Source organism: Acinonyx jubatus, chromosome E1 (assembly GCF_027475565.1).
Source record: "Acinonyx jubatus isolate Ajub_Pintada_27869175 chromosome E1, VMU_Ajub_asm_v1.0, whole genome shotgun sequence".
Lineage (NCBI taxonomy): Eukaryota > Metazoa > Chordata > Mammalia > Carnivora > Felidae > Acinonyx > Acinonyx jubatus.
Window position 1 is genome coordinate 32991052 of NC_069397.1, and position 21360 is coordinate 33012411.

Consider the following 21360-nt stretch of genomic DNA (forward strand, 5'->3'; position numbering starts at 1 on the left):
GAAGTCGGTTCAAGAAGCCTGGAGCGCCGCAGTGTTACTCCTTTGGCTCCAACCCTGCCCGCCCTCCCATGCCACACAGCCTGCAAGCCTCCCTCAATTGACTCTGTGCGGAGGCACGGTACCCTCTTTCCCTCTCCTGCTCCCTCTCCACTCCTCCGCCCTTTCTGCGGTGATTAGACCGAGACTCACACGGAAATGGCTTCTAAACACGAAAAATTAAAAAGTGCAAAAAATACCCTTTGGGTTACGTGTGTGTTTGTGTTTGTTGTGTGTGTCCATCCGCGCTTGTGCAAGATCTCCAAACGTCACAGTTTGCAATCCGGACAAGTGCGCCGAGAAATCCGAGATCTTTCCAGGGATTCCCCTCCCCTGCCCTCCTCTTCTCCAGCTCTCCCAAAGAGGTAGGTCTGGGGCTTTCTCTACCCGCTGCTGCGGCGAGAGAGGCGATGCAAATGTGCTACAATTTTTCTTTTCTTCTCTCGCTCCCAGCCCTCTTCTCGGGCGAACAGTCCCGAGCGCAGGGTTTCCTCCCAATTCCCCCGCATCTGCATTCCAAGCGGCCGCCCGGACGCACGTCCTTCCCCGGGTCGCGGCGAGTCGTTCTGCGCACCCGCGGCCTCGGGCCTGGGCCTCGGCCTCCGCCGCGGCGGTGGGTGGTGCTCACACCGCCCCCACCTTCCCCCCGGGACTCGGAAAGCCGCGCGCTGGGCGTGTGTGCGCGCGCGCGCGCGCGGATTTGGTGGGGAAATCTCCTTCGGTGGAAGCAGCTGAGTATCGCTGGCAGAGAGTATTCTGGAGCCCAGCAAAAGCCTCCAAAGCACTTGAGCTTCCCGAAAGAAAAGCAGACTAAAAAAAACAGAAAAGAAGGGAAGCCGGCTCCCCTCAAGCCCGGGTTTCCAATAGTCTCGGATCCGCCCGGAGCTGAGCGGAGGCGCAGTTTGGCGGCGGCCACTGCTCGCACCCGGACTTGGAAAGACGGTTTTTCCCCCTTCGGGGAGGAGGGAGGTGAGGGACTCGCGGGCGAGAGTTGCACCTGGTCTAGGAACGTACAGAGAGGAGAACTCTGGGGTAAGTAGTGTTCTGGCACTGGAGCGGAAAGGGGGAAGGAGGAGGGGGGGCAGGAGAGGGACGAGCGGGAGAGGGCAGGGAATGAATTATGCAAAAAAAAAAAAAAAAAAATCCCCACTATTCCGCAGCAGGGGGAGAGCGCATCACAGCGCCCCGGCTGAGTCCCGCCCGGGTCTCCCGCGCCCCAGCGGCGGGCGCGAAGTTCTTTCCAAGGAGATGAGAAACTCCCAGTCCTGGTGGGCGACCGAGCGGCCGGGGCCCAGGCGCCTCCGCGCTGGCCCGCGGCTCCGACGCCCAGCCTTCGCCTCCTCCTTATGGCCGCGCTAAGCCTGGGCTCCCCAGCCCGGCCTCCTGCCTCCGCCCCCGGGCGCCGGGCGGCGGGGCTGCGGCGGGGGCCGGCGGCGGCGGCGGGGACGCTCACCTGGCCGGGCCGCCCCCTCCTCCCCCTCCTCCCGCCCCACCTGCCCTCCTCCTCCCCTCCGAATCGGGCAGCGTCGGGCTCCGTAGGCGAGGAAATAACGACCCCTGCAGTTGCATTGCGGAAAATCGCGGCGGCGGCGGCGGTGCTAGTTGCGGGCGATGGAAGCGAGGCAACGGGGGTTCCGGGGAGCCTAGGAAAATAGCAGAGGGACCGAAAGCGCGCGCGCGACGTGGGGAGCCCGCGGGCCCCCGACGCGCCCGGGTCCCCGGCTCCCCGCCTTCGGCGCTTGGCGCCCTGGATGCGCCGCCCGAGCCGGACTCGGAGGCGGCGGGCTGCGCGCGACTTGGGGAGCAGGGAGGGTCGGCGGAGCCTGCCGGCGGTTTCGGGCAATAATTTCTGCCTCTCTTTCTCTGTCTCCCTGTCTGCGGTGGCGTCTCCTCCCCCCGCCCCCCGGAAGCAGGAGGAGAGCGGCCCCGGAGCGCGGCAGCCGGCCTCTGACCATGCCCCGGTGAGGGGGGCGGACTTCGAGGGCAACTTGTCGCGGACTGCCTGGGCTTAGCCAGCGAGCTGCGAGCGCCGGGGGCCCGGAACTGTGCAGCGCGGCCCGGCGGGGGGCTATCGTCTATGTCTTCTTGGGGCGCCAGGCGGATCGGGGTCTCGTTTTTGCAGGAAGAGCCCGGCGCTGGTGGCTTCAGGTGGCTGCCTCCGCCGCTGCTAGTGCTGTTTCCGCCTCTCGTGCGAGGAGGAGCGGAGACCGGCGATCGGGGAGACCTCCGGGGCAGCGAGGCATCGGACATGTGTCAGCACATCTGGGGCGCACATCCGTCGAGCCCGAGGGGAGATTTGCCGGAACAATTCAAACTGCGATATTGATCTTGGGGGTGACTGTCCCTGGCCGGCTGTCGGGTGGGAGTGCGAGTGTGCGCTCGCTCGCAAGTGTGTGCGTGTTTGTATGTGTGTGTGCCGTGTCGGGCTCTCCCCTTCCCCCCCTTTTTCCCGTCGAGTGATGCACTTGGAATGAGAATCAGAGGATGGAAATAGTCTGGGAGGTGCTTTTTCTTCTTCAAGCCAATTTCATCGTCTGCATATCAGGTATGGGACGCGCTGGAACCCCTGGCGGGTTGGGGTTCTGTTGTGCTGTTGGGAATGTGTGGGATTTTATTGTGTGTAGGCGCTCAAGTAGCCTCGCGGGATGGGAGGGGAAGGGGGGGTGGCAGAGATCCTTTCAGTTCTGAGGGTTTGCTGCCTTGAGAATGAAAAACCTTCTAAGCCCAAGGGTGGGTGTGTGTGTGTGTGTGTGTGTGTGTGAGAGAGAGAGAGAGAGAGAGAGAGAGAGAGAAGAGAGAGAGAGATGGTTATTATCTGTTAGGAGTCCTGGAACATAGAAGGGGTGGGGGATGAGAAACAAGAGGCAGATGGGTGTTGATTTTCAACGGCTTTCCTGCTGAGAACTCTGGCCCCCAAATCTGAGCCTTGGCAACCCCCACCCCCATCCCCTGGCTTTCAAAGTTCCCAAACTCGGAGGTTCCAGGCAGGCAAAATGGACGCAGAGCCCTGCCCTGGTATCTAGGCACTTTCAAGAGACTGCGGGAGGATGCGGGACTGGAGAGTGCCACCAGCAGGGACGAGAGGGATGTGGAGGTCCTCCGTGCCTTCCCCAAGCACATCAGAACTGGTGGTCTAAAACATGCTAGCATGCCATGCTCCACATCAAGTAAAAGCCAAGCCTGCCTGAAACAACACTCTGTGGGAAATACCACTCTAGATGGTAGCCTTTCCTAATTCCCAGTGGAATGGTAGCTCAGCCTCACTGACCTGAGGCCACTTATGTCAGTCTGTGGTTTCAGGAGTTGATGAGGTGAATCGGGTAGGGTTTGTGCCTGCCTGCCTGTGTGTCTTCGTGTTGGAGGGGATTCTGATTTCCAAGCAGTGTCTTTGTTGGTGCAGGGAGTTGGCTGTGTGGAGGGGAGCCATGAGAAAAAGCCCCAGGATCAGCAGTATTTCCCAGTTCGGTTCAGTGTCTCCTCCCACTGAGAGTGTCTACCCCATTTCCCCTCACACCTGTCATTAAAGTGCCTAGGGTAGGACCCATTCCCAGCGCTCCCCTCAGCCTGCATTCCCTCTGCAGAATTGGGGACTCAGCCAACTTCCCGCTGAAGCCACCAAAAGAGGAGAACAGGCACCTTGCCCCTGTGAGCAGACAGGTTTGAGCAGCACTGAGGTGGAGGGACCTGTTTCCTGCATCTTCCCTGGCCCAGCCAATCCCCACCCTCTAAGCTAGTTCTGGTTCTGGATCTCCAAAATCCTTGTCTGTGCACACCCTGGACCTCGTTCCAAATACCACTGCTCAGTGTCAACTTTCTCTTCCTAGGGCAGGAATGGGGAATCTTGAATTCAAAATCATTCTGTTTGGGGCTTTGCCACCAAACTAAGGATTTGCCTCTGTAATACTTTAGAGACAAGAAAAAGTACCCTGGGACCACCCCAAATCCTCTAGTGGGACCTGTTTTACCCCCTCTGCGTCTGAAAGGAAACATTCCCTGGTGACTTGTAAGGGCTGATATCAGTCATATGTCCAGGAATGGACTGGATGGCACCTTAGAAGACCACAGTTTACGTCTTTCTCTTCTACATGTCTATTCCAAACTCTCTCGTTCCTTAATATTTCACTAGTTAGAAAATAGCCTTTCCTTACCTTTCTTCACCATCATAAATAATTTGCAAAGCAGAGAAGCCAACTGAGTCCCTTTAAGGTTTACAAAGGGTTAACATGCATTGAGGCTCTGGACCCCCCACAGTCCTTTGTCTCCCACCCCTACCCTGCATTTATTTGGTCAGGCCATTACAAAGGAACCCTTTGAGAATGGGTCTGTTCTTAGCTTCCAAAAGAGGCACTAGTGGGCTCCTTATCACAGCTGCACTTGACTTGGTGTATCAGTAACTAAATTATATAAATGCAAGTATTAGGAAGGGGTTATTTCCAACCCAGAAGAGGTGCTATGGAGTATGTGGCCTTTCACATGTATTTACTAAATGATCATCATTGCTATGTAATGAGAGGATAAAAGTGTAAGCAAAATTGCCAGCTATTAGCTAAACACAGAAAACTAGGTTAGCGTTCCAAATGCCTAGTTAGGCTCTGCATTAATTTGCACTGTATGAAGACATTAATGTTGCAGAGTTGCAACATTATGGACTCTACATTTACACATCCATAAACTTAATTTTCAAAGACTGTACTTTCTCCAGGGCCAAGGTGGCCTCCCTCCTAAAACAACTACACGTTCAGTGGTATCCATGTACGTCCTAATTCTGATTAATAATATAATTATGACTCACAGTTGCCACAGTTTAGCAGCCTTAAGAGGTATAGGTATACAGTGCACTAAGGTTGAATAATTGCGGCTCAGGGAGAGTTTAGTGGGTCTTTCATTTCTGTTTCCATGATTTGCAGTTTTAATTTACTCACGACTGAGCTTTTACCAAAAGGAACATAACCCTCTGATCATAGAACCTACTACATCTTAAATTTTAAAAAAATTTAAAAAACAAGGCACCTCTCTTCTATCTTGGGATGAATTACCCTACCCAGTAAATGGGTACTAATTCTTCCTGAGTCACCAGGCATCCGTGATGGATGCATTGGTGGGGTGGACTTCATGACTAGAAAAGGTCAGCAAAAATCTGCAGTGTAAACACTTTACAGAAGGAACATTTTGGTGGTAGGTCTGGCCTATAGTGACTGCATTTCACTTGGTAGCCTTGACTTTCAGGAACACTCTGGTGCTTAGTGCTTTGTTAACCAAAGATTCCTACCCTCTCCCTCCCCATTCCCCAAATTAAGTGTACCCAAGGCATTTTTTTTTTGCCTGGGCCTGAGTGGCTATATTTGTTAAAATACAGAGCCCTGGTTTTCATGTATTTGATGGCTCTGCACTCGTCACTTGGTTGTGATGAAGCTGTCAACAGAGGGGACTGGGGGTCCACTTGACCAGGCTTAACTAACTGCTGGGGCTGTAGCATGTGTACCTTCTGTTTGAGAGAGCATTTCAATTTTGGCTACTAAAAGGACAGCACAGCTAGGTTTAAGAAGGAATGCCACGATCTGGGAGTTCTGTTCCACATCAGACTCAGATGTCATTTTCCCAAAAGTGTAAGGCAGCGAAAATCTGTGAAGAGGAATGAAGGGGGAGGGGGGGGGGGAGAGAGAGGGAGAGGGAGGGAGGGGGGAAGAGAGAGGGAGAGAGAGGAGAACCAGGATGTTTTTTTTCTATGTTAGCAAGAGCACCATTCCAATCTTACAAAAGCAGCTCAGATCAGCGAGAATGAATGCTTAGCAGCGCCAGGAGAGAATTTCCAGGTCCAAAGACAGCTGTCGGATTTAATTTCCACAACACATCCTACGTGCCTCTATGTAACTTTACTTTTTTGTCAGTTTATTCATAATAATAGCAATAGCAATTAAAATTATGTGGTGCTTTCACGGGTATTATATAATATTGCACATATTTTAATTCATCTAAGAATTTGTAGGGTAGTTTTATAGATGAGGCAGCCAAAGCCCACAGCAGTTCAGCGTGGAGGGGTCACACCCAGGTCTAACTGAGTCAGAATTCAGTATTTCATTTCTTTTGGGATCAAGAGTTCTTGTAAATGTTTTTTTGTAAGTGTTTTTTTATTGCGAGGTCTCCAGACTGAAAGAATGAATTATGTGAAATGGATGTGAGTTAGAGAGTTTGGAAGTGAAGGTTTAGGGTGATTGCAGTTCAGGACTAGAAATCAGGTAGCATTTGAGTTGTATATGACTGTCAGTCAAACAGTGGATACTACTACCTGGGTTTGCCACCCGCACCTGGTGGTCAGCAATCCCTATAAGCAAGGAATATTTCATACGTTCTTTTCCTAATTGGAAAATTAAAATGGTTCAACTTCTGTGTCTTTATGTGTGGAAAGGGGATCATAGTACCTACCCCACCCCTTCGTAACATGGATTATAACATATTAAGTGATTTTCACTTAGCACGGTATCTGAGGCACAGGAAGCTTGCAGTAATAGAATTATTTTTTTTTCTCCCTCCAAATCAGGCATTGCACAGGTTTGTGAGGCCAGGAAAGAACAGAGCCTTTACCTTCCTTCCTTCAACTTGTTTAAAAGCAAAAGAACATCATGAGCAAGCGCATTTTATAACACTGAGTATGAATCCTACTTTCAAGGAGGCCTTGGCTTCACAACTTTGAAATGTCTCTTCACTTTCTCATATAAACGAGGTTGGTAGTATTGGGCTTTGGTGCATATTATGAGTAAAACCCACTTTATCTCTTTGAGCCCAGTACTCAGGTGAGGCTTGGAAAGTTTAATAAATCACCTGGGAACAACGGAGTACTTATTACCCAGGGGGCCATAAGCCTCTTTCTGCTTGTAAATTATAACTCTGTATAAACCCAGCTTTAAAGTGCTTCCAAAATGGCAAACTACGTATGCCGTCAATAGGACTTGAAAGAGAACATTCCGTTACACACAAAAAGAGCCCCACCCCAACAAAGACTACTTATCTGATGATGTTATTGGCAATATGGTTCCTGTAAATGCAGTTTCCCATTTTGATGTCCTATAGCCCAGTCCCTGACAGATACCATCATCACAGATGGGACTTTCTTGTCCGTGAGATGAGAGTCTTTCTGAGTAATATAAAACCCCTGGGGGAAAGAGAAGTGTCAATGTGGACAGTCATTTTCTTGGGTGGGGAGGAGAGGGGGTTTGATTTGCCATCTTTGGCCATCAGCACCTAACACCTCAACTTTTCACCTTGGTTAAGCATTGCATATGTAGCTCTGGGGTTTAGGTCAGGAAGAGATAGATCCAGGTTCCATAAATGTGTATGGTGGCAAGCCTTCATACAAAGAGTATAGAAATTAGAAGACCCACTCTGCAGTCAGACTCTTCCTTAATTACTTCTTTGGGTGAGTCTCTTAGCCTCTTAGAGTCTCAGTTTCCTCTTCTGTAACATGGAAACGATATCCTCTTTGCCCGTTTCAAGGAATTGTTGAGGGAAACCTCAGAGGGTGATCCTGAATGTTCTTTGTGTTATGTAAATGTAAAGTACCTGTATCGTCACTGTATCATGGAATGATCCATGCTTAAGGTATAGTTAGAAAGTCAAAGTTGAGGTACATACGCATAATGTAGAGTGATGTAAAATGATAAGAATAATGCTTGACTGCTAAGATAGAAGAACAAAGTTGTAATGCACAAAGTGTATAGTGATACAAAAACATTAAGAATAATGCCTTGTTGTTTGCTAACGGACATACATGCTGCAGAAGAGAGAAGTCCGGATGCAAAGGAAAAGGAGGATATTAGATAAATGTTGGAGGTGGGAGAGAAGGGATGGAGGGGACCACATCATCCAAAGGAGAGGAGAAGGAATGAGTGATGTAGAGTGAAGACAGTCCCAGTTGGAATAAAAGGTTCACTTTTATGGCAAGTTGGGATGAGCTCACCTTGGGAGCTATTGAATTGAGAGAATGTAGAGTGCCTTCAGATATTTAATTACTTCATGATTTTTATTATTTTTTTTTATTATGGATCTTGGCATGCCTTCGATGGACTGAACTTGGTTAAAATTTGTGTGAAATCCTAACATTTCTTTGGGTTGTAAGTCTGTGTTGCAAGTCTCCAGCCACTGCTGCACTTTGCATGGTTTGTAGCCTATTTGGGATTGTAGATGGTTGAGTTTGGGGAGACTGCAGCTTTCTCGTCTGTAAAATGGTTGATTCCCCAAGGTTGTTGATCCTACAGTGTAATTGTCACTTACTATTTGTAAAATGCCAACATGGTGTCCGGAATACATTTACCGTGGGCCAAGTGACACCTGTCAAAGGGGAGTAAGTATAGGCCTTGGAATGAAGAGAGGCCTGTGCATAATAATCCTCCCTTTGGCATTCTCTCCCTGTGTGTGGTCTTAGAGAACATCTTTAAGCTCTCGGAGCCTCTGTAAAATCTATAAAATGAGGATTGGAAAAAATATGCTTAAGATCCTGCCCTGGTGCCTAACATGTAGTGGTCACTCAGTGAACTAGAGCTACTCCGGTAAAATCACCATTGGCATCAATAACTTGTCACTTGTTATTGACACCTTGCACCTGTGCATGTAAATGCCAGTGAACAACTCAGTCATTTCTTTAGTGTTCAGCAAAACAGGATTGCCAGCTAGCTTTGTGTCAGGCATAGGAATCACAAAAATGAACAACACCTGGTCCTTAGTACTTACAAGGACCTGACAAGGACCAACTCTATCCCCCTGCCAGGGGATAGAGTTGGGCACAAAGTGCTGTGGGAGTGTAAAGAAGGAGCAGTTAACTCTTGTTGGTGGATACCAGTGGGGGAGGGAAGGATTCATAGAGGAGAAGACATTTGAATAAGGCTGGAAGAATACATGAGATTTCAAAAGAATAGGAAGGAAAAGGCACACAAGGAGGCAAGGATAGTCTGTCAAAAAAACCCAACAAAGTATCAGAAGTGCTTCGAACTGGGCATGGGGAGCGGCTGGGCCGGAGTAAGTGACTAGAGACAGGGCTGGAAGAATAACCTGGGGCCAGTGTGAAGGGGGCTTGAAAGCCAAGATAAGAAGTTTAGACTTTATCTTTTGTTATGAGGAGCTAAAGTGGAGGTAAGGAAAAGGACATAAAAAAGGTTTATGTGCAATTCTTTTTAAACTTTGATCGCAATAAGCAATAACTTAGAAACTCCATTCCTTGTCTTCTTGTCAGCCTTTATTCTTGCTCACAAAACCCATTTAAGAAATACTGGTCTAATAGATCAATTAGGCCATTAATGGAACATTCTGAGTGACAGACCTTAAAAAAGAAAAAAAGTCAGTTGTCCTATCTGTTATGGACCTGATTTACCCTAATCTTTGAGATTTGGTATTTTCATGTGGAGCAAATGCAAATGTCTCCAATTTTGTACTTGAATAACAATGATAACATTAACAGTGATGGCTTTAACATTAGAGGCAGGCTAAGAGAAGTGAATCATCCGTGCACGCTTTTGTGCTGTTGAAGATCGTGCACCAAGCAATAGATTCTCTAGTTGACATGAAACGGATGCTTGACGCACTGCAAAGCATTTTCTAGCCGTTTTCCCTTATTCCACTCTGCACACCTACTTCCAATACACTCTGTTCACTTGGGAGGGTATCCTCATGGCCCACTAAATTATATACCCATTTTACCCTCTCGAAGGTCCAGTTACCGTAGAGCAAGTATAGAGACCTAAAACGAAATGGCTTCCTCTGTCCACTTAATCACTCAGCATTTATGGAGGGTGCACTATGTGTGAGGTCCTGGGGAACCTACAGGAATGAGTCAGACATGGACCTTTCCCTCCAGCAATTCACAATCCAGTAAGAGACCAATTTAAAGAATATTAGTAGTTACAGCAGAATCTGATAAGTATTGAGAAGGGACATCTGATTCATTCTGGGGGTGGGAGGGAGGGAGGAAAAGAGTGTTAAACGATTCTTGGGCCGAGTCTCGAGAATGGAAGATTTTTGCCGACTGACCAGGAGGAGTGTAACGGGGGGAAGGGTGATCACGGGAAAGAGCATTTGCAAAGGCAGGAGTATTAGAGAAGACGCGATGAATGCAGGGGCTGTCAAGAGGTCAATAAGGCAACCACTAGAGAGTGGGGTGTGATGGATGAGGTTGAGATAGAGGAGGTTGGGGAGATAGGATTCCAATAACAGTAACACCTTGCAAGCAAAAATTGTCAGTGAAAACCACCCTTGCGCCTCTCAGTGCAGGGGAGGCGTCCTTTAAAGGCCCAAGAAGTAGCTCTAGCTTACATCTTTCTTTTCATTAGGAACACATGAGTCAGGGTTAAAGCTTTGAACCCGCTCTGCTTCATTTGGCCCAGATCACTGGTTATTTTCCAGTGTCACCTGTAGTTCCAGGTGGCTTCCCAGAAGCTTTTGAAATAAGCCAGATATACATTGCAGAATTTATCTCCTGACTTAGTTTGCCCCCATGTGTTTCTACCCTAGGAAAAAGCCAGAACCCACTGGCTGACTCTGGAGTGGGCAGTATGCTAATTGTCATCTTATCCTCTTTGATAATCGAGTCTTCCCTCTACCTTTTTGCAGTTTTCTGTCTCATAAAACCCTACACAAAGCTTTGGAGGATTTCCATCGTGCATGGGTTGGGGTGGGGAGCTGTAAGTGGTAAGAGATGGTCCACGATTGACTTTTTAAGAGAGCCATAATTGCTTTTTATTAGCAGGATTGGGCTGGTAATGGGGTAGCCAGTGTTTGGGCTTGATTACATTTGCATTAAGGTACCATCAGGATGGCAGTGGAGAGATTATCTGTGGCTGTGAAGGAGACAGCCTGCAAGTGCCTTTTCCTCCTCATGTGGGAGAGGTGTGACCTTTGTCACAGTAAATGCAGAATTAATCTTTAACTTTGTCCAATGCTTCATGCCCCGTGGCTGAAGGGGCTGGCGGTAGGAAATGAAGCCTGTGACTTTCAGGTGAAGTTTTCCAGAGCCAAGTCCCGCTGGTTTCACAACACATTTGGCAGCAGTGCTAGAATTGGAATAAACACACTTACTGAAGGATATGAGTCAACATATTCCCCTTCCGCTGCCCCCTCTTCCTACCACACACAGCTACCTTTCACCCTCAAGGAAAACAGTTTTGATGGCAGCATGTATTGAGTGAGCATAGGCCATTCTTCCTCTGTGAGGTTGGGATAATAATGAATGCTTCATGGGATTCTTGAAATGAACAAAAAAGGGACATATCTGAGGGAGGGCTCTGCCCCCCACCCCTGGCGTTTAACGTGTCAGTTCATTCATTAACAAAATGTTAGTGAATGCCTCCTTTGAGGGAGGCACTCGGCCAGGCAATGTAGTGAACAAATCAGTCGTGATCTTTGCCCTTATAGAATGTATGGTAGGTGATACATAAATATTGTGGGTTTTTCCCCCCATTGTTCAACCCAGTGCCTTGCATTTAGTAGATGATCAATAATGAATGATTGGATTATTACATAAATGAGTAACAAGGAGTGGGGTTAGAATGGTTTTCTTGCTTTTGTGGGAGAGTGGGAGATAAGATGTGAGGCCAGGAGGGAGGAGAGATGAAGAAGATCTCTGTTGGCTGCCCTTTGGCTTCTACTGCATGGGGGTCTTTGAGCGTGCGGAGCTGACTGGAACCTTCCCAGGGAGCCATATATTTGATAGCTTCCTATTTTCTTCTCAGACTGAACTCATCTCTGCATTTGACAAACCCACTGTTAGCTGTTTACAATGTATTTTGGCTCCTTTGTGTTGATTCCACACTGTAACACCTGCATCAGGAAGACTGAGGATCAGCGGATGTGTTGTTGTTGTTCCTTTCTCCATGTCGTCTCTGTTCCCGTTAAAGGAGTTTGCTTAGGATATGGCATGTGCTTGTTGGATTCCAGTTTGCGAGAAGCCAGCACTTGAGAAAGCTCACTGCCCTATAGCATTGCACTAGAGTGCTTTGGGGGAAAAAGCCCACCCAGTCTTTAGTCTGGGTGCAGACTAATACAGAAAATGACTCTGGTTCCTAAGGTGTTTCCAGTCTTGGATCAGAGACCTTGACTTCTCCCTCTGGCCTCTGTAACTGAACCACTAGTTCTTACCAGCGGGGAGACTCTGGGGCCCAGAAATGGAAAGAACTGGCTGCACATTCTGCTTAGAATCTTCTAGGTGATCTCCACAGCTGCGGGGAAATGCTCAGTTGGATGGTTTGTTGTGGTCAGTTTGCTTGTTAATTTAATTTTGAAAAAAAAAATTAGGGCCCCTAATTTTAAAAAGGCCCCTCCTATTAACTTCTCCGTAGATATATGGAGATTATACTAGTAGTTAGAAAGCGAGGCATCTATGAGTAATCAGTCGGCTTCTGCTGTATGGCCCGGGTGTGAACAGGAATGTCACTGGATAGCTGACTCTTATAATCACCGTGATGATAGCAGCTCTAAGTCCCAGAGGCTCAAATCCTGGTAGAATGACATATAAAGTAGTGAAGTCATTATTTTTTGTGTTTGTAATAGACTCCATCCCTGTTTTTCCACCGTGTTGAAGACGTTCTGTGCGGTCTTTGAAGGGCTGTGCTGTGGCTAAGTGAGAGTCGTATGCATTTTAATTGCATGGGTTGGTGCACCCCCCCTCGCTTTTCTTTCCTCCTGCTCTTAGAACTGCTGAAATTACGGCTTGACTGAGCCAGGTAAAGTCTTGTAATGTGCCCCATCTGAAGGTAAGATGTGCTGAACAAATTAATGAATGAGAGTTGTGTTTGTGCATTTGCTGTTTGGGCTGAAGGCGTGTTCAACTGAAACGCTCCTCCTTGATCAGGGTTCCTTGCAAGTTGGGGACTGTGTGTGCAGGTTTTCAGCGTCACAGACGTGAGTGATGGTGGCAGTCATTGAGTTCCTTTTAATGCAAAATCACAGCATCAAAGGAAATTGCGAAAAACGAATGGATTCCTTATAGACTAGGTTTTTATTTACCAAAGTTTGCAATTACAACATTTTCAACCTTAAATATTTATAGTTTTTTTTAACTCTACATTGTATCTGAAGTATTTCCCTGTTTGCTTCCTCACTATGTTAGTTCAGGAAATCCTAGACTTTGTGACAGATAAACACCAAAATCTTGGTGACCTAACACAATAGAAGCTTACTTCCTGCTCACATTAATTGGCCGTTGGTGTCAATGCGTGTGTGTGCACGTGCATGTATAAGGTGCATATGGCCATGGTGAGGGGGGAGGGGTGGAAGGGAAGGAATCTTGTCTTTGTGGTGACTTGGAAGTCTCCAGGCTGACAGAGGCTCTGCTCTCTCTAGGGTAGGGTTTCCAATGCTGTCCTAGGTCAGTATCAGCAAATGGAGCAGAAGGAGAAGGATCGTGGGAGAGGTTTTATGGGCTTAGCAGGAAAGCTGTGTGCATCACTTATGGTCAGACACATGGCCCCATCTTATTGCCAAAGAGCTTGGGAATTGCACCCTAGCCTTGTGTCCAGGAGCAGAGGGACAGCGGTTTGGCGAACCATTAGTTGGTGTCTGTCGCTTTAATGTTCAGGACTTTCTTTACAATAGTTCCATGTAACTTATTCATCTAAAATAGCATCATTTATATTTATCTTTTTCCCTGTTTTTGAGATCTAGGTTTCTACATTTGGCCATTTTGGGGGGGCATATGTCTTGTTTTATTTTGTTTTTGGTCTGTAGAGATATTTTTTTAAGTTCTTATTTAAATTCTAGTTAGTTAGCATTTAAATTCTAGTTAGTTAGTAATATTAGCTTCAGGTATACAGTATAGTGATTCAGTGCTTCCGTACAATACCCAGTGCTCATCATAACACCTGTTTCTTACCCCCCATCACCTGTTTCTCCCACCTCCCCCTCCCACCTCTCATCGGTTTGTTTTGTATGATTAAGACTCTGTTTCTTAGTTTGCCTCTCTCTCTCTTTTTTTTCCCTTTTGCTCATTTGTTTTGTTTCTGAAATTCTATTTATGAGTGAAATCATATGGTGTTTGTCTTTCTCTGACTGACTTATTTTGCCTAGCATAATACTCTCTAGTCCCATCCACATCATTGCAAATAGCAAGGTTTCATTCTTTTTGGTGGCTGAGTAATATTCTGTTATATATATATATATATATATATATATATATATGTATATACGTATATACATACATGTATATATATGTATGTATATACGTATATACATATATACATACATGTATATGTAAACAAAACCCATATATATATATATATATATATATATATATATCCTATATATCACATCTTTTTTATCCATTCATCTATCAGTGGACACTTGGGCTGTTTCTGTAATTTGGCTATTGTTGATAATGCTGCTGTAAACATCAGGGTGCATGTATCCCTTTGAATTAATGTTTCTGTATTCTTTGGGTAAACACCTACTCGTTCAGTTGCTGAATCATAGGATAGTTCTACTTTTAACTTTTTGAGGAACCGCCATACTGTTTTCCAGAGTGGCTGCACCAGTTTGCATTCCCACCAACAGGGCAAGACGGTTCCTTTTTCTCCACGTGCTCATCAGCACTTGTTTCTTGTGCTTATTTTAGCCACTCGGACAGGTATGAAGTGACATCTCACTGTGGTTTTGGTTTGTATTTCCCTGATGATGAGTAATGTGGAACATCTTTTCATGTGTCTGTTAGCCATCCGTATATCTTCTTTGGAAAATGTCTATTTGTGTCTTCTGCATACTTTTCAATTGTTCTTTCGGTGTTGAGTTTTGTAAGTTCTTTATATATTTTGGATACTAACCCTTTATCAATCAGATATGTTATTTGCCAATATCTTCTCCCATTGCTTAGGTTGCCTTTTAGTTTTATTAATTATTTCTGTCTCTTTGTAGAAGCTTTTTATTTTGATGAAGTTCCAGTAGTTTATTTTGGCTTTTATGTCCCTTGCCTCAAGAGACATATCTAGAAGGCGGTTGCTATAACTGATGTCAAAGAGGCATAGATATTTATTTATATTGAATTATTTCTTTAAAATCATCCCTGTATTGTGATAAATGGATAAAACAGTAGGAAGTTCTTTGTGGTTTGACCATATTACATCTTTAAGTAATGCACAACCTTTTTATAAGTCTCCAGAAGTACGCCTAAATTCCTTGAGAAAGTCAACAAGCATGTAGAACAGTGATTAAACCTTCAAAAATCCTTTCAACAGTGGCCCACCCCAGAAACTATTAGACAAAACCCAAATAGCTTTGGTATTCAAAATGTTGTTCTGCTCAATAAGTCAGATCAGACACAAGAAACCATGGTTAAGAACAAGCAAATCACTATCCTAAATCCAGAATTTTGAGACTTTTTAAAAACAATGTTTATTTATTTATTTTGAGAGAGAGAGTGCGCGTGAGAGAGTGCGTGTGTGCATGTGTGTGTGAACAGGAAAGGGGCAGAGAGAGAGAGGGACAGAGAGAGAATCCCAAGCAGGCTGTGCACTGTCAGTGTGGGCTCGATTCCATGAACGGTGAGACGTTAACCGAGCTGAAATCAAGAGTTGGACACTTAATGGACTGAGCCACCCAGGCGCCTCCAGAATTTTGAGACTTCTGGAATATTGTTCTAATAACATATTTCTATAAATTGTACAGAAGAACATATCAGGTGGATGGCAGCAAAGATTAATGGGACGGAAGTTAGAAAATGTTGATGTGAGTGCTGCTACCAGCTCTGTGGTCTGGGGGAAGTCATTTTACCGGCCTGGACCCCAGTTTTTTCCATTTAAACAGGGACATTGGACAGGTAATTTCTAGGTCCCTTTCCAACTCGGAATTTTATAATGTTAAGAGGCTTTTACCGAGAGTTATCCAAGTTTACTGTCCAGTTGTCCAGTGATGCTAAACTTTCCCAGTTTGGGAAACGTTAAGGCAGAAAAATTGCAGGAAGAACTTTCATGACAGTGAGTAGGCGGGAAAGTGGCCAATGATTTCAAAGATGGACAAGTATAAGACAAGGGGTGATCAGAGAATAGCCTGAACTATGCTTGTAGAAAGATGACCTTATAGCCCTCTAGTGAGACCCTTGGAAAGACTCAAGTGGGCATCATTGCTTCATAAAAGCATATACTGAAAACCATGTGGTCCATATATTGGAGTCTTAGAATTTCACGTCTTGTTTTGTGACCTTGGGAAGTCACTTAAAATCTCTAAGTAATCCTCAGTATCCTCTTTCATAGACTGGAAGCAGTAACATCTATAACATCAGTTAAGAGAGACTGAAATTTTAAAACGCAGCCTAGTGCTTAGCACATAGGATATACTTGATAAATGGTTTCATATTGTTATGGCTGAAGCTAGAAGAACAAAAGATGTTGGGCAAAATTAGGAAGGAATTTGGCAATATCATGTAAAACATGGGGATTAAATGAGCCAATTCATGTGAAAGTGTTTAGCACAATGCCTGCACATAACATATAATCAGTTGAGGCTGGTTGAATCTGATTCACCAGGGGAAAGCTAGGATGTTTGGGGAATATTTTAAAGGTAATAAGAAAGAAGACAATCATGTCTTTTTCATAAAATGATCTTCAGAGGCAATCTACTGAGTCTGGCTCACATTTTTTTTAATAATTAAAAAAATGTGTATTTAATGCCACGTCCTTTTCATTCTACAACTAGGGTTTAGACTTATCAAGGCCTGTATATAGGTATATGATCTCATGGAATCCAGTAAATATTTGGCCTTGAGATTGGTGGCATAAACAAATCCCTGAGTCAGGAATTTGCTCATAGGTTTTCTTGCTTGATGTAAATGTTGGCTTATTGGCCAGAGCAATAAAGAAATGAGGTATTAGGATCTAATCCATTTATGATAAAAGATATAACATTTACATCTTCTAAAACTATCCCTTGCTCGTTTTTTACTGGAATTTGGTTATTCTGTTTTCTTTTCATTACTCAGTCTTGCCAGGTTCCCCAACCACTAATTTATGCAGATGGTAACCTTAACTATGTTTTTTCAACAAATTTGCAACATGAAATGATAGTTCTGATTTATGCTTCATAGCCACTCAAGAGAATGATTTTTAAAATGATAATTAAATGCTGAGCTATTCCTGGGATTGCGACATGGTTCCCTTTCAAATATATCTGATCTGAGAATTTCAGCAAAAGGCATAAAAGAAAAACTAACAAGAAATTTGACAGATGACAAAGGCTGTCTTGATGTTAAGTAAAGAGAAGCAAACTGTGACCTAAGCATGTGTGTCTCTAGGGAGCCAGCTTGGGAGCTTTTCTGAGTGTTTGGATGTTTTTGTGGGATTCTCCCCACCACCCCCCTCCCCCCAGTCACGTTGGTAGGGGCTGGATTACAATGGAGAATGTGCAGATTAATGGCCTGTTGGGGCTAATCCACTAAACCCCTACTCCTGTTTCTCTTAAATTGATTGAGTTTCGAGGAGCTGATGATACACCCACACCTGATACTAGAGCCCCGTGAATTAATGAGACTTGCTAGCTTAAAGTGCACATAAGCAAGAATCGCTGACTTTATGGGACATACCTCCTTTTTGCACTAGGAAATTCTTTTATTAATTGCATTTAGTTCCCAATGTGTTGTTTCATAACCTTTTTTTCTGAGACTATTTTTACATGATTACATTTTAAAATTATAACCCTAATATAACCCAATTTTTAAGAGAAGACTAGAAGAGGAAACAGATTACCTATAATCCCATAACCTGAAAGTAACTATTATGAATAGTTTGTTCTCCTGTAAAATTTTATTTATAAGTGGTTTTAGTTACTTGAAATTTTATTCCACTATTCTGTTTGAGCAAGAGGCACATGACATAAATGCATGGTTTGTGTGCATTAAAGCAGGTCCTGCCTAACATGTAGACCAAACCAATATGAAAATAATTATGTACGTGGATGGATAGATGTGGGATTGATGAAAATCACAATTTCATGCTAAATTAGTGAACTCACATCAGATGAACTTTGAGCAGAATTTAAATTTCTAAATCTTCAATTATGAATCTGTTGCTCTTGAAGAAAATAATTAGGAAGATAAAAAGATGAGACATGCAATCATAGTATTGGGGATTTTTTGAGTAGGAAACATTTGGAAGAGACAATTTAGAAATGAGGTTTTAAAAAATACATCATTTAACTATTAAAACACAGAAATATGTTTGAATGCACCGGGAAACTATTTGAGAGAGTGATTTTAAAGCTTACAGACAGACAGACCAGACCTAGGTTTAAACCCACACACTGCCTCTTCCAACCTGGAAGGCTTTGGGGATGTTGACTTCTCCTGCATCTGTTTTCTAATCTGTAATATGGGGATAAAAAGAACCACCTCAGTGATTTTTTTATGTGTGTTAAATGGCATTATGAAAGTAAAGCATTTAGTGTGTCATTGGCCATATAATAATGGCTTAATAAAGGTGGCTCATTAGTAACATCATGTTCATAACATGGGAGATGAGGCCAGTCACATGGTCTTTGAAAAGGAGGAGGATTCTTTGAGTTACCTCCTTTGTAAGGAACATTGCAGTAGAAGTTCAGAAACTTCATACCCCCCGCTGACTCTACAAGAGTTCACACTGTTAAAACCGATGTTTAAAAGTCGTCTGTAATACTCCGTAAACACCTTTCCAGCTTTGCTCCAACTTGGCTGCTCTCTATTCCTCGAATGCATTTTGCCCATCCTTACCTGTGCTGCTGTTCGTGTTGTGTTTCCCCACCTGGTTTTCAACCACCTGAATCTTGCCCATGTCACACGTTCAGCCGGAGGGCTCCTTCTCTGTGAAGGCTGTTGTGATCCCGCAAGTTGGAAGTCCTCTCTTGGTTCTTTACACCCCATTGGCTCTTGCAGTCTTCAGTGCTACTTATCACTGACCTGACTTGCTTCCTCTGTCAGATGGAAAACTCACCGTGGTCAAGAATTGTCTAGTCTGCTTGTGTGTTCTGTTCTCACTCCTAGCACAGCATGCTGGTTGGGTGGGTTTTACTCCCCAGTCTGTAGCGATAATTGCAAGATTATTTGCAGATATGCTGAGTAGTGTTTGTTGACTTAAGTTGTATTACCTCTTTCTGCCTAGTCCCTCTTAGAGATACTACCACTTAGGACAAGGCTCAGCACACAAGGGCCTCTGGGCCAAATCTGGCTTGCCGCCTTGCATTGTAAAGGAAGTTTTCTTGGAACACAGCCATGCTTGTTCATTCATTTGTCTCTGGCTGTTTTTATACAGCAACGGACTTGAGTAGCTGCAACAGAGACTCTGTTCCCTGAAATGCCTGAAATGTTTAGTGTTTGGCCCTTTACAGGAAAAGTTTGCAACCCCTTAATGCAAACAATGAATTTGAATACTTCCTAAAGGTAGAATAAGAAACCAGGTGCCCGGGCAATCTGTTTTTTTCAATGAAAGATTAAATTATATACAAAATGTTAAAAAAAAAAAAAGTTTTTAAAGCCTTGAGGTTTTTGAACGACAGGATTATCTTGACTTCCGTAGGTATCTTGGCAGTCTCTACCACCCCCAGGGGGTTCCTTAAGCACCTACCACTGTCAGAAACCAAAAAGGAACTCTTATTTTGTGCTGAGTTGGATTTGTAAAGCCTTCTTTACTGTCAGAGGAGCTTGGAGTAGCTGTGGCCCTGCCCAGACAAACATTCTGAGGGGAAGCCACTGTCCCCTAAGGGATGGTTCTTGCCGGGGATGGCAGCTTGGCAGGGAAGGAGCAAGCTTTCTGTGAGCACCTTCTGCCGCCAGTCCTTTGAAAAAATAACCCTCCTCTTTAGGGAATGTGAAGGTCAGACCACATTCAGAAATAAGAACATCACCTGGAAAGGCAAGCAATTTTAGGAATGACAACCTGAAAAATCAAACCTTTCCCCCTGACAATTGAGACAGGCCAGACACATAACCTGAGCCATGATCAGTTTCTGCACTTGGACGGGAGCATTTTCTCCCAAATAACAAGCCGAATGAGTTCTGCTGGGCTCTGGGAGATGGTTGCCGTCCTCCCTGGACAGATGGGGAAATTGAAGTCAAGATGCAGAGGCTTAGCCTGGCCACAGAGGGAGTGGGTTCTGGCATTCCCAGCTCTTAGACCTGACATTTGCACTGAGAAGCCACTAAAGCAGATTTCGGAATGTTGCTTGACACGGGCTCTTTGGGACTCTAGAGCAGGGCTTGGCAAACAGTGGCCCACAGACCAAAGCCAGCCTGCTGGCTGTTTTTATAAAGCCGGGAGCTAAAAATGATTTTTACATTTTTAAATGAATTCGATAAAAACAAAAGAAGGAGAAGATTTCATGAAACGTGAAAAATATACAAAACCACATTCTGATCCATAAATAAAATTGTATCAAAATCCGGCTACACCCATTCATTTATATATTAGCTACCTATCCTCTGTGGCTGCCTCTGCATTACAATAGCAGACCTGAGCCTATAGTATTAGAGCCTGTATGTAGCCTTCAAAGACTAAAATACTCTCTGGCCCTTCACAGAAAAAAATCTTGCCAACCCCTGCTCTAGTGTGCCTATAACGTAATAATTAAAATCAACTTTACCAGAGTGTACTGTATATAAAATGTACTCATTTGTTTTATTTTATTTAAAAAATTTTAATGTGTATTTATTTTTGAGAGAGAGAGAGACAGACAGAATCTGAAGCAGGCTTCAGGCTCTGAGCTGTCAGCACAGAGCCCGACGTGGGGCTCGGACTCGTGAACCGCAAGATCATGACACGAGCTGAAGTGGGATGCTTAACTGCTGAGCCTCCCAGGCGCCTGTAAAATGCACTCATTTTAACTCTGCTGTTTGGTGCGTTTAGGGAAGGAATATAGTTACGTAACCACCACAACCATCAAGCTACAGAACATTTCAATCATCCCCGTAATTTCCTTGTGCCCCTTTCGAGTCATTCCTCTCTGAGTTCATCCCTGAACTCAAGCAACTGCAGATCTGATCTCTGCCAATAGCATCAGCTTTTAAATGTCTGTTTCCTGAGCATTTGAGAACACTAGAGACCACAAGAAGGTGGTGGTTGGGGATGTGTGAAAACAAGTTGATTTTATTCTTCCGTGTGAAAATGCCTTAACTCTCTACAAAGACTCACTCCAGACAACTCCTTCACTGTTTGTAGCTAACAGGCATGGTGCAAAGAGCTCTCTGCCTATCATCTCATTTATTGGTTTTACCTTTATAAGGGAGTGCTTGCCCATCTCCCATTTTATTGATCAGGGCAACCAGGCTAACTTGCTGAAGGACATACAGCTGATAGGATGTAGCTTAAGATTTGAACTCTGATATGTCTGGATCCA

At 44.8% G+C, this 21360-nt stretch overlaps 1 protein-coding gene across 4 annotated transcripts in view; it reads left to right on the top strand.

The window, feature by feature from the left end:
- Positions 1 to 282: 282 nt before the first annotated feature.
- The window catches only part of CA10 (carbonic anhydrase 10), a 488580-nt gene continuing 467502 nt past the window's right edge, over positions 283 to 21360 (top strand). The window contains exons 1-2 of one of the 4 annotated variants that reach the window (XM_053212276.1): positions 283 to 401; positions 1950 to 2581. In XM_053212276.1, coding sequence (XP_053068251.1) covers positions 2521 to 2581 — 61 coding nt within the window. In that variant the 5' untranslated portion in view covers positions 283 to 401; positions 1950 to 2520. The other 3 variants (XM_027034159.2, XM_027034158.2, XM_053212275.1) reach the window with 3 other exon arrangements.